This window comes from Antrostomus carolinensis, unplaced genomic scaffold (assembly GCF_000700745.2).
Source record: "Antrostomus carolinensis isolate BGI_N321 unplaced genomic scaffold, ASM70074v2 scaffold49798, whole genome shotgun sequence".
In the NCBI taxonomy this organism is placed as follows: Eukaryota; Metazoa; Chordata; class Aves; order Caprimulgiformes; family Caprimulgidae; genus Antrostomus; species Antrostomus carolinensis.
Genome location: NW_010331846.1, coordinates 10545 through 23814, shown reverse-complemented (window position 1 = coordinate 23814; position 13270 = coordinate 10545). Strand labels below are relative to the sequence as shown.

Here is a 13270-nt window from a genome sequence, read left to right as displayed (position 1 = left end):
TCCCTGTCTCTGCTTTTTTCTCTGAAGGAAAAAGTCCAAAGTAAAGTACAGAGCCTTCCTCTCCACTCAATCAGATTATTTAACTTCAAATGCATAATGCACTATTTATAGCATCTTGCAAGTTATTCTTCTTCTGCAACTGTACAAGATCATTAGCTGATTAGCAATGGACACAAATCAATACTTGTAATACACTAAAAAACCCATTTAACCTACAAGTAGTTGTTTGAGCACTAACCGTTAAATAGTGATATCTACTGAAACCAAGTGTGAGCATGTGGCAATTCTTTGTGTTAGTAGTTTGCCATAAATAAGTGAAACTCCCACAAATAAATGACACGCTTAATAAATCCTTCATGCTTACATGGCTTACAGATAACTTGAACCCTAATGACAAGATGATTTAAAATGAAACAGCTATTTTTTTTCTATTGTAAAGGGGGAAAAAGCAGTATCTAGAGCCTGACGTAATGAGTCACATGATTCCTTTTCAGTTTAAGACTGAAAGAGGCATCCCCTTGCTTTTATAAAGCCAACCAACCAACCAAAAAAAAATCCCACCAAACACAAAACACAGAAAATAAAACAAAAAAAAACCCAAACCCACATAACAAGGGAAAAGGTAAAACCTACTTAAGCTAAAAGATACTGCAGACATAAGAGAACTTCAAGTAGGAATAAAGCTACCCATTTAAAAAAAAAAAGTTATTTGATACAAAACCAGTATGCTTAAGTCATGGTTGGGTGGTTGCTTACTGCTTATTGCAGTCCTTATATTACTGTACTGTGGAGGGAATCAAGGATTCTTCCCATTTGTGTAAATACAACATTTTCTAAAATCTTTATTTCCTGTTTTCACTTTGTTCTTCCACAAGGACCATTCTCTTTTGAATGGCAGCTGATGTGCTGAACTATACACACTTAATAAACAGCACTAGGAAAAACTGAGCTGAAATAAATAGCAACTCAAGTGCATTTACCTTGATCTGCTCCGATCCTTGTTGCGATCTGAACTTCTTTCACGATCCCTGTCTCGTTCACGGTCTCTGTCTCGGTCCTTAATTCGGTCACGATCCCTATCACGCTCTCGTTCACGCTCCCGTTCCTTCTCCTTCTCTCGTTCACGCTCCCTCTCTCTTTCACGCTCCCGCCTTTCTCGTTCACGCTCTCGTTCCCTTTCTCTTTCTCTGCGTTCTTTTTCAATTTCCTGTCTTTCTTTCTCCTTTTTGCCTTTTTCCTCCTCCAGTTTCTAAAAACCAACAAGAGAACTTTCACAGTTAATTTTGTAGTTATAGGAACTGGATACTCCCGGCGCAACACACAAGGCTGGTAATGGAAATACCAAAACCGCCACTGATTTTAAAATATTAAATAGGGTTTGGTGGGTATTTTTTGGAACTCATAAGTATGAAATCAAAATGCAGCAATCACAAGACTAAGTTTCGTGCAAAAGCATAGATCTACACAGACCAGCAATCTCCAACCTTAGCAGAGCAGGGCTGGCCTCATATTATAAGCCGACTAATCTGCACATACACAGTGCATTGCCAGTCATGATTCAGGTGGGCCACAAATTCCATTGGCCCTATAAGCCACTTGGGTACAAGCAAAGTGAACTTCTGGCTCATATAATTATTTCTGTTTAAGTAGGAAAATATATTTCAGCAGAATGCTTACTGGGACAATGGTTGTTCCCAAAAAGTCTTGGCAAACCAAAACAGTCCTATATGAAAACTTGGGTAAAGAAATTTATCCACTTACACATGGTACATGTGGTTAAACAGCGGAGAGCTGCAACCTTTCCCCTTTTCCCTCCCTAAATAAGTTCTAACAGTTCATTGATAAGAACTGGACTCTGCAGAATGGAATCCTTAACTTCCACCAATGCAAGATGGAGAGAGTTAAAAAAAAGGTTGGAAATAGCTCTTTTGAAACACAGAAACTAGAGGGTTACCTGCTACAGTTTTACTAAAAATTGAACAAAATTGGTTTTGTTTTGTTTTCAATTAGAAACAGTTCCTATGACCAGAATTCCTATAAGACAATAGAAAATACATCAACAGAATGATAGATAAATCCATCCTTCGAAGCAATTGTTATGTGTTAACTTACAGATGCTGTGCTAGGACATGGACCGCCAACACTGGATTAACCTTGCCTATAAGCTATGTTTCTGGGAGGAAGAGCAAGTACACGGTTCACAAATATACCAAATAACAACCAAATATACCAAATTTCAACCTGATGGATTCCAGAATACCACTTTTTTGAACAAATATTGGTCAGAATAAACACATTTATCCCCTTTGGCTCCACGTTTACCACCACTGAAATGAAATTAAAAACTGGAACAATAAAATAGCATTTTCTCGTTTTGGTTTTTTTTTTTCTTTTCTTTTAAACAAAGCATTTTAAGACAACTTTAAAAAGCAATCTTACCTGGTGTTCTTCTGCCATAGGCATAGGGACCAGAGAACTGACAAAGGACTACAGAAATAAAGCTAATTCACTAGTGATCAATGTATCCAGTGAAACTACGCTGCATTGACAGCACAATACAGGCAAACCAATGTTGGATACATTGAAATCACAAAAGGAAAAAGGGACTAAAAATGGTAGGAACTGGCAGAAAACTGATATGAAAAAACAAAACTTTGGTTCTACAATATACGCTGGGCTGAAAACCAGTTTCTAAACTATCTTATTGTATTTTACAGGAGCTTTATAGGGTTAAACCTCAGTATGGTCAGATGTTAAACTAGGTTGTGAACTTTTAAAAAAATCCAACTTACCTCAAATTTCATATACTTTAAAAGAAAAGTTTACATACTGAAGTGGTGATACTTACAGGTTATCTTAGATGTTCCAATAGAAATTTCTTTGGTTGAACTCCTGCTTTTTTGCCACTCAAAAACTTTGTTTATAGTGAGAAAATGATTTCTCAATAGAGTGGCTTTGTTTTGGTTTTTTTAAATATATTCACACATGTGTAAATACACTCAGGTCTTGGTGTACTAAAATCCATTTTGTAGATCCGCTTTCTTAAAATCCAATTGACAAAATAAATTAGGCTATTTTGTAATCAAAATCTGACCTCATCAACCTCTATCAGTCTAAATAAGAGGATATGAAAGGGTAATGGGATGGGAATGGTATCAGATATACTGAAGTAATGAACAGAAATGAACAGGTAGAAGAATTATAAATCTTACCTCAAGCTCTCTTCAGACTCGTCCGTGCTGTAAATGGACGCCCCCTGCAATGCTGATACCCTGACAGTCTGTGGTTATTGTTTTATAAACTCATACCAAAAACATGCAAAGGTTCACTGTGCTCACTAGCCAGCTGCTCAAGATTCAACAGCCCCTTTTAAACATATCCAATGTACAAAATGACTACTTTCAGTTGATTTTTAATGTTAAGAAACCCAAAACAGCCCCCCTCAATAATACAGATTAAATGCCCAACAGCTTCTGAAACAATGAAGCATGTTTTTTGTTTTGTTGCCTTTTTTAAAAAAATAAACTTATTATTCGTTTGCATCTTAGTACCAGTGATGACTTTGGGCTTGGAATTGAACACAATTCTACTGAAGTCTCACCACTGACCAGTTTCACGTTCAGTTGCTGAGCTTCTCCAGATGACTCCTTCTAGAATTTTTCCCCAGGTTTTTATCTCCAACAACTTCAGTCAAGAGAAAAACTGAATACATGTACATACAACAATGTGTATAGTTCAAAGTTGCGTGAAAACATGGTACCATCCCCAGTGACTGCATGTGGTAAAGCTGAGTAACACGGGCATACTTCACCTTGCCATATCATCAACATTTTATTTAACATTGATTTGGGGTTATTTTGAAATAAAAGTGTGTGCTCAAAAGAGGAGTCTGTCAATACTTCCCTAGGCCAAGGACCATTTCAATCTTGTTGGGGAAAAAACAATACCAACTTTAAGCTAAACATTAAAATAAGAACATTACATGCATACGTGTGCTTTACTATCTGCAAGTATCATTTCCCAAAGCAGAAACATTCACAGATGCACTAGCACTAGTGGAAACTTCTGTAAGTGGGAACTCCGAGGTGGGACTTGATGTGCACAAACATTTCCAAGCCAGTTACCCCTTTGCATATTTTTCTGAGGGGGCATCCATAAGAATAATAAAAAACAGAAGCTCATACTTACATCCTATTCCATGTTACTTTCCAAGCTGTGAGTTTCATCTTGCATTAGTCACCATATGATCTCTATCATAATGGTGGGGGTCAATGAATAGATTAGCTTTATGGGAATTTACAGTTCTTCCATGCATCTAAAGTTTGGTAAGTCTGGTAACCACTGACCTAGTTTTAAATCTTCCCCCACTCTTAACTTAGAACTACTAAAATAAAAGACTTAAATTTAATTCAAGTTTCAACTCTTCGTAAAGTCTTGGATTATGTTACAAATCTACCTACAGAAACACACTCAAGTGTATGTCTTATCCTGCAGCCCCGTTTAGCCTTTAGTCATAAATATCTCGACTTAATGTATGCGTAGAAACTTAAGTTGCCTTTATTCATGTTAAAGTGAGAAGAATGCAAAATACTCAGTAGCAATCAAAGTCTTAGCATAAAGATGTCAAGGGCCACTTTAACGTGGTAGTTGTCTTTTTTGACTTGTAAAGAACTACATGTATATTAAACCTAATATAAACATCATTTTAAGTGATACTGCAATGTAATGCTAAATTTTATAACAGTGGTTTTTTTGGATTTTGAAAAAGCCTAATTTGTATCAAGTGCAAAAACAAGAATACTACCTTGTGTGTGTCTCTGAATTTACTGATCTCTCTTGATATCAGGTCTCTTTTGTCTTCCTCCATTTCTATAGCATTTATATCCTCCTAAAAAACAAGGGGGACAGGAGGAAAAGCATTAAGAGCCATCTGTACAGACATAGGAGAACAAGAGAAAAGTTGAAAGTTAGAAGTTTTCAACCAGTCTTGCAAGAGATAAATAAAGTCCTTCTGCAGTACCAAACCTGACAGTCTGATGTTAATGAGTGGGGAAAAAAAAAAAAAAAATAAAAATCAGATGGACAAGAGTCACAAATCTGGTAACTAGCAGTAAACATAGTCATTGTCAAAGCCTACAATGTAAACGAACCTTGGTGATGAGTGGATAAGGTATCAGTGGGGCCACTGGAAATCTGCGGAAAATCTGCGGAAAAATCCACGGAGATTTTTTTTTTTAAAAATAGATTGCACACTACTCTGAAAAACAATGTTTTGTATGTTTGTACTATAAAGCAATATTGTATTGCCGTGATCTTATCTCTTTGATTCAACAAAATTACAGAAGAACCTCGCTAATTCTCCCTTCTCTGAACTACTTAAAATACATAGTGAGGTCTCATATTAGCAAGACTTCACTGAATTACAAGTATACTACAAGATATTAATACACTATGGTATCATCGTAAGCAAGACTAAGCTACACTTGCCAATACAAATGATCAGTATATTTGCGGTGCGTATGCCTTGACTTTATTTACTCGCTAATTCGCAAAATTTGGTAGATTGCACCCACTAACTAATAGTTAGTGCGAATTAGCGAGGTTCCCCCGTGCTTGAAATTCAAAACCAGATTCCACTCACTCTCAGTTCCCCGCACACATTTACAACTCCCCCACATCAGTCATGCCTTCATCCAGAACTAACAACAGAATCTGCTGCTAACACCAGCAGAAGTCTTCTTCACACCAAGCCCTTCAAGGGACAACAGCCCCAAAGCTGGAGAGTTTCCCCACCCCCTCCCCACTGCACATATATCTGCATCCATCTTCCCTTTCCCCCCACCCTCCACAGTCCTTCTCTCCCCTCTCCTTTAAGGACAAGAGAGCAATGAGCTAGGACCATCTCTTCACTCCCACCTCTATCCACACAGGCCAAAGATGGCAACTTCCAAGTTTCTTTTCCTCCCTCCCAGTATGGGAGGGATGATGGGGTGTAATTTCAACCCACAAGTGCTATGTATTTATTTTAAAAGAGCTTATTTGTCTACTTGACTAGCTCAGACTGGCCAAATTCTATACCATACAGAGCTAGCAAAATATCCCTCTGTCTCAGGGACATACTCAGCACCCAGGCTGTCCAAGACTGCAACGGTCACTTACAGTGTTTAACTACCTGGCATTATTCATGGCCATATATATTTTTATATATATATATCCGTACCCACAGGAAAATACACCACGTAACAATGCTTGTAACAAAAAATACAACTGATACCATTAGACAGTGACTCGTTTGTAAATTCTCATCCAAGAAAGCATATTCTCCCAAAGGGAGGGAGAGGAAAGAAAAACAAATTCTCAGCTCAGCACCCTTGTCAGCAATGGCTAACAAGGTTGTGGGGAAGATATACTCACTCCCTGAGGGAGATATTGCTTCTTGCACCACACTTAAACTCCATATGCAGTCAAAACTGCATTATTGCCTTGGAATAGGTAGTTTGCAGAAGACTTAAGCAGGTAAAAATCTTGGTCAAACAATTTTCCAATCTCTTTCACATTAGGTGCAGAATGGTAGGTGTGAAAGCCCATTTTTCCATAGTTAGAAACTTGGCTGGAAAAGCTAAGTCTGAGTTTGCTCATTCTTATTCCCCCTTCTCCAGTTTGTTTTATTCCATAAAAAAGGTCATCATCCACAGAAGCAGGTCTAAACCAGAACATTCATTCCTGCATTACATAATATATGAAAACCAGCTGATCAAATCCAGCCAAACTGACATGTGCATGTAAAAGTGATTTTGTAAGGCAGGAAGAGCACAATATGCCTTTCATCCCTGAAGGATCCCTCCAGGGTTTGTGAGGTGTACATATAAACAACTAATGAAGCGTTTCCACATCTGGAGAGACAGCTGCAATCAGATGGATCAAGGCACATTGCAAAAATGCATACTATAAGCACAGAGAAGAATTATTTTGTTAAAATCTACCAAAGTAAACTCCTGCCATTACAAAAGTGCCCTGACACCTTTCAATGGAAATAGGACAGTATGCAGGAACTCTTTATAGTTGTTTTTTAAATTCTCATCTGAAAAACCCTACATGCACATACAGATTAAACCACACTAAATTCAGTATTTCCACCTTCAGAAGGATGAAAGGTCAGTTCAATCCTGCCCAGATTCAAACCTGTTGTTCCAAGAAGTCTAGGTGCTTAGATGCCTAAACCATCCTGAAGGGATAGTGTCTATAACTGACTAGCTTTCAGCTTAAAAATTGAAACTGCTGCTGACATCAATGCTGTTGATTTGTTTTCTCATCGGAAGTTTAGGTTTAAAGTATTTGCACAAGGTTTGGCCATTATATAAAGGTGAGTTGAAGAAAAATCTGTTTTGTCCAAAATCAAAACACATACGTCCTCCTTCTTTTCCTTTTTCTTCTTCCTGGGGTGAGAGTCAGATTCCTGGGAGGGGGCATTGAGCTCGCTGGAATATTCTCGTATTAAGACTTCAATGGCCCCTTTAATTATCTGATCTCTTCTCTTCGTTTCCTCATCCAGGGCTTCATCGTCATCATTTGTCGTCTCTGGTCTGGAGTTCTAAGGAAAAATTGCAAAGTAACAGGAATCAACAAATTGAGAACAATATTAGTTTTATTTTGGAAGTTCACCTTCACATTCATGCCCCTACAGCATTTACTTAAAAACAACAACAACAAAAAAACCCCCTACCCAAACAACACCACAACGAAAAAAAAAAAACCCCAACCAACTAACCAAAAAACCACAAAAACCAAACCACCTACAAGTAGTTATCAATTGCATTATTTTAGTCAGATCTTTTCACACTGGCAATACCAGAGGGACCATATAGTTTTACATGTGGATTGGCTGCAGAGAGCAAGTGTAGAATTGCATAATAAAAAAGAACAGATAAATAGTGATCAAGGCGACAGGAAAAGAGAAAGTGCACGCACGCTCACAGAAAGACAATCACCATAGGCCAGCTCTTGGTCAAAAATTTCTGCTTGGTATCTTCCAGAACTTCCAAGTAATTTCAACAGCAATTCCTCAAAGCCTTCTACTTAAGTGCCGCGCAATACAAATGTCTACCTATAACTTTCAAGCTGCAACTTATAACGGGAAAACTATATTAAAGAAACATTGTTAGGAAAAACATTCCTTGCATAGCAAACATTTTCTTACTGTTTTGAATCAATTACTTTGCAGTTCCTCATCTTTTTGCCCCTTTCCACCAAGAAAGGGAACACACACAGAGAAATGCGTTTCACTAAATGTTATATGAAAGGGTAGAACCATGACCTGCACACTGAGCAAGGTAGCCCACCTCCTGATCCCCTTGAGTCTTTTAGAAAAATGGAATCTCACCTGAGAATCCAGCTGGGTATCCCGCCAAGCGATAGGTGGTGGGTGGAGTGAGGGGAAGGGAAGGGTCTGATGGAACAGCAGCTAAGAATGAGGGGGAAGGGAGGATTCAGTTGGAGCCAGAGAGGCTGCCAGGCCAAGGAGGAGCAGGCTGAAAAGAGCTAGAAGGCAGTGACAGGGAGTGGAGTTGAAGAGTTTCAGGGAGAAGAAGTTATCAGGGAGAGGAGCTAATTAGATAAAGGTTTGCTTGGTGTGTCTCTATAATAAATTGTGTTGTAGTGTACACATCTGATTTCTTAATAAAAAAGATTAAACAAAAATTGCAACTTTTGGATCTGAATGGAACCAGCACACAAATAATAGTATGAAAGGAACTGCAAGCAGTATGATTACAATACGCTTCATCAATATTCACAACCTTTCTTTGCAACATCACAAACAAAAAAACCAACAAAAAAACACCTCAAAAAACCCAAAACAAACCAAAATTTTGCGCTAATCTCACTCTACAGTTCAATGGAATTGGCACATACTGTTGTCTTCACCAAAGCCACAAACAGTACCCTCTGCTTTATTACAATTAATCCCTCAGGACTGACTGTAACCCATGGGAGCACACAGAAAACAGAATTCATGAGAGATGCACAAGAACTCCACTGATAATTTAAGTCTGTTTATAGTATCAGCTGTGAAGCACAATACTACAGGCGATGCCAACAGGAAACAAGGAAGTATGGAATGGAAGGGGTAGTCAAATCCAACCCTTACCTAGGTTAACAGCTATGCCAGTGCATTACTCCATTCAAAACCCAGGAAGGAAACTCCATTCAGCACCCTGCTTTACTGAGCCATTGCATTTAATCCCATAGACTGCGCACACACTCAAAAATGAGTCAAGTAAGTCACCATTATACCTCTAGTTCTGGTTAAATAATATGAAATAAAAGTACTTGTGTTCCCACTGTATTTTACATATCTTTAAGAACAATTCCAAATTGAAATTTAAAAAATTTACCTGCTATAGTGTGATTAGTATTTTTAATTTTCTGAACAAGAGCCTCTTCTCACTTTCATTTTACAGAAAATAACTGTGTTAAGTACTACCTTAATACATATGCAGAACTTTAAAAGACAGAGATCAAGCCCAATTACTTGATTGTCATGTGAAATATCTTATTTTAGCAAAGAAATAGATAGATACATTTTAAAGCAAATTTGTCTGTTAAGTATCTTTGTATCTCAAAAGAATTCAATGTATCAAATCTCTGCAATTATTCCAGAAGAGATCCTTAGCTCTAGAAAGGAATGCTACAAAACCAATCTCCCCATCTACTAAATGTCTGTAAGCTGCCCACTGCCTGATAATTGCATCATCTACTGATTTATCTACTTTCCTTTCCTTTAATTTGTTCTAGAAGATCATCAGTGGAGGGGAAAGAAATACCAACTCTCCTCAGACAGCTGACTTACAGACTCTTAACTTACTTCTAGAGTTTATACACTTTAAAGAGCTTCTAAACAAAAAACAAACAACAGAATCATAAGGTACAGCACATATTACTACACTTCAGAATGAATTACAGGATTAAGTCTAGAGATTCAGTTGTAGCTTACAGATAAGTTTGAATGCTGGTGATTTAAGAGCTTACACTTCACTGCCTTTCAACATATCTTCAGATTCATTAATGTGATTCTGGCGAAATCCTAAAACGAATTAAGGGCAGAGACAAGAACAGAAACTAAGAGACACACTCACAATCCCATCTACCAAGTATGTTACATTGCCCTCTTGCCACATTAACAGAAGTCACATGTTATACACGTACCCCATTAGAAGCCTTTTTCTTTGCTTTCCATTCATCTAGCTGAGCCTTTGTCTTTGCATCAACTTTGACTAGCAGCTTCTTCTCTCCAATCTGGAGGTCATGGAGTAGTCTCAGTGCTCGTAGTGTGGACTCTGGTTCTTTGTATTCACAAAATCCAAAGGCTGAAATGGATGATTGAAATGAAAAGTAAAAGTGTTAAAGCTCTTCAGGTAATTTACTTTGTGTAAAAAAAAAAGTGTTTTGAGTCAATAAACTTGGAACATAGGCACTTCCTTTTCTAAAACCAGGAGTACACATCATAAGAAGTCAGAAAGATAATTCACTGCATTAGTCTTTGATATAACTAACAGCCCAATGAATAAGGTGAAAGCAACACATGCATTGTAGATGCCCCACCCCTGGAAACATTCAAGGCCAGGTTGGAAAGGGCTCTGAGCAACCTGATCTAGCTGAAGATATCCCTGCTCACTGCAGGGGAGGTTGGACTGGATGACCCTTAAAGGTCCCTTCCAATCCAAACCATTCTACAATTCTGTGATTGCATTTGTAAAGCTTTTGATGCATCTGTCTTAACTAAGAAATGCAGTTTGTATGAAGACATCCCAGGTGGATTTGCAATTGTCTGAAGACCAAGCACATACATCAACAGCTCACTGTTAACCTAGAGGGAGGGGTATTTCAACCTAGGTTCACAACAGCTACAGAAAGTTGTAAATGAGAAAAACACCTTATGAGAGCAAAATAAACAAAGTATGACATATAATAAAGCTCAAGAAACTGAATTACATCCTTAAAAAGAAAAAAAAACAACCTAGGGAAGATAGGAAAACACTAACATGAAAAAAATAGTAACCAAAATTGTTTCCTGTATCACAAGAAAAAACAAATCAGTTGAATTTGACAATAGGGAAGAAAGATAAATTTTGCATTAGGAAAATCTCCTTCACAGAGAAGGATAATACACAGTAATGGCAGAAACTATTAACAGTGTTGCAAATATGCTCCTTTGGAGGCTAAGTCGAAACTGATAAACCTTTCTCAGGGATGGTCCATAAACTCCTGATTCAATCTCAGAACAGGAAGGTGAGCAAAATTAGGCCTCCAAGACAATTTCCCATTTAACCTTTCTCCATTATATTTTTCTCATTCTGTCTTGATCCCAAGGACAGAAAATACCAGCCCTTTACTAGGAAGTATTTAGCAGTTAAGTATCATATACAGTATCATAAAATGTAAAAGTATTAAGAATAGCAATGTGTCAGACACTTGAAAAGCTGCCAGGTAATAAAAACAAGAGTCTGACTAGAGATTTTGAAATGTATTAACAAGTACCTTGAAGTTTTCCAGATGCCCCTTGTACTCTCTTCCAACTCAAAACCAAGCCACATTTCTGCATTAAAGATAAATATTATTAATTAAATGTTACTGTTTATCTTCAAAACATTACAAAAATTTAACCACTTTTTGCAAAAGATGATGCATAAAAAGGGTAAACTACTAAAAATAAAGTGTGTCTATGTTCACTGACATCTACAGCTTAAAAAAGCTGTACACTTCACTTACTGACTTTAAACTCAAGCTTAATAGACTGCTAAACCAGTGAGTGGAGTTAACTCTGCTTTTAGTTTCAATCCACTGATTGTGGGTCATTACTTCATTCAACAGCCAGGGATAAAATTCAACAAGCAGTCCACTGTACTTACTGCTAGAAGCTGCCTTATGAGCATGTCTGAGGCCTTCTCAGAGATGTTGCCTACAAAAACGGTGGTAGTGGGACCGCTGTTCTCATCATTTTCTTTGTTCTTTAAGCCAGGATGGTCTTTTCTGACTCCCAAATGTTTTCCAACCATAGACACCGTGGTAGGAACTAACACCTAGAAATAGGAGGAGAAGGTGCAAAATAAAGTGTTGGGTTTTGGTTTTGTGGTGTTTGGGTTTGAGGTTTTTTGGGGTTCTTTATTGTTTGTTTTTTGTTTTAATCCGTAAGATGGAAGAGTTGGGGATGCACATTTATTTCAAAATTAAATTTTCATATGAACCTTAGTTAGGCTTACAGAGCAAGACACCAATAAATGCTTCAGGCTTTAGCATTTTATACAACACAAAAAAGACTGACTGCCATTTACTGTGGGTGGTGAGACACTGGAACAGGTTGCCAGAGAAGCTGTGGATGCCCCCTCCCTGAAAGTGTTCAAGGCCAGGCTGGATGAGGCTTTCAGCAACCTGGTCTAGTGGAAGGTGTCCCTGCTCATGGCAGGGGGGCTGGAACTAGATGAGCTTTAAGGTCCCTTCCAACCCAAACAATTCTATGATTCTATGATTTTCTGGCACAGACAGACAGAAAAAAAAAGATGTACCTGAACATGGCTACTGGAAGGTCTTGAGGTGAGCATACAGTAACGGTAGGTATTATTTCTTCTACAAATAACTAATTTGCAACATTTGAGACACTGGAAGTTGGCATACCTTACTTAACAAGTGTAAAAAGCAAGCTACAAATAGAAAAGTAACTCTGACTTTTAAAAGGCTTCAATGGACACATGACAGGTCTTAAAGCTTTCACAGACTGAATAAACACTACTGCTTTATTTAATCAATACACAACCCAAAGCTTCTTTGGGTTAAGGAGCAAACATTTGTAAAATAAGTTGTATGGAGATAGGCACAATCATCTGTTCCATTTTGCTGCACCTCTCTCCTTCCACCTAAGATTTAATGATACATATGTAGTGTCTCTTCTCAAAACACCCTTCTAGAAGTATCACTTAACAAAAGTTATTTTAAACAGAAAACCGAATAATAAATTTTTTCCAGTATCTTTGTCTTAAATACACTGGTTACCATGAACATATCCTCCTGTAACAGATAATACAAGCCATCAAAAAATACAGTGTTTTGGGGAGATGTCACTTATGCAAAATCAAAGAAATGCTAATTCACCTTGAAGCCAAGAAGTAACCTTTGTATTTTAAAAAGTGCTTTTTTCCACCCCACAATTCATAAACCTTCCTTCCAACTAGAAATTAGTACGACAACCAAAGAGACTTTTCTCTCATACGATCTTCCA

At 37.7% G+C, this 13270-nt stretch overlaps 1 protein-coding gene across 1 annotated transcript in view; it reads right to left on the bottom strand.

The window, feature by feature from the left end:
• Positions 1–13270, bottom strand: part of LOC104529110 (RNA-binding protein 25) — a gene marked incomplete at its 3' end in the record, with an annotated part of 18259 nt that overhangs the window by 605 nt on the left and 4384 nt on the right. The window contains 9 exon segments of the mRNA XM_010173311.2: positions 1–2; positions 4–21; positions 981–1249; positions 4805–4888; positions 5151–5204; positions 7409–7591; positions 10204–10364; positions 11536–11593; positions 11907–12077. The exon segment at positions 1–2 is cut by the window's left edge and continues 188 nt beyond it. Coding sequence (XP_010171613.1) covers positions 1–2; positions 4–21; positions 981–1249; positions 4805–4888; positions 5151–5204; positions 7409–7591; positions 10204–10364; positions 11536–11593; positions 11907–12077 — 1000 coding nt within the window.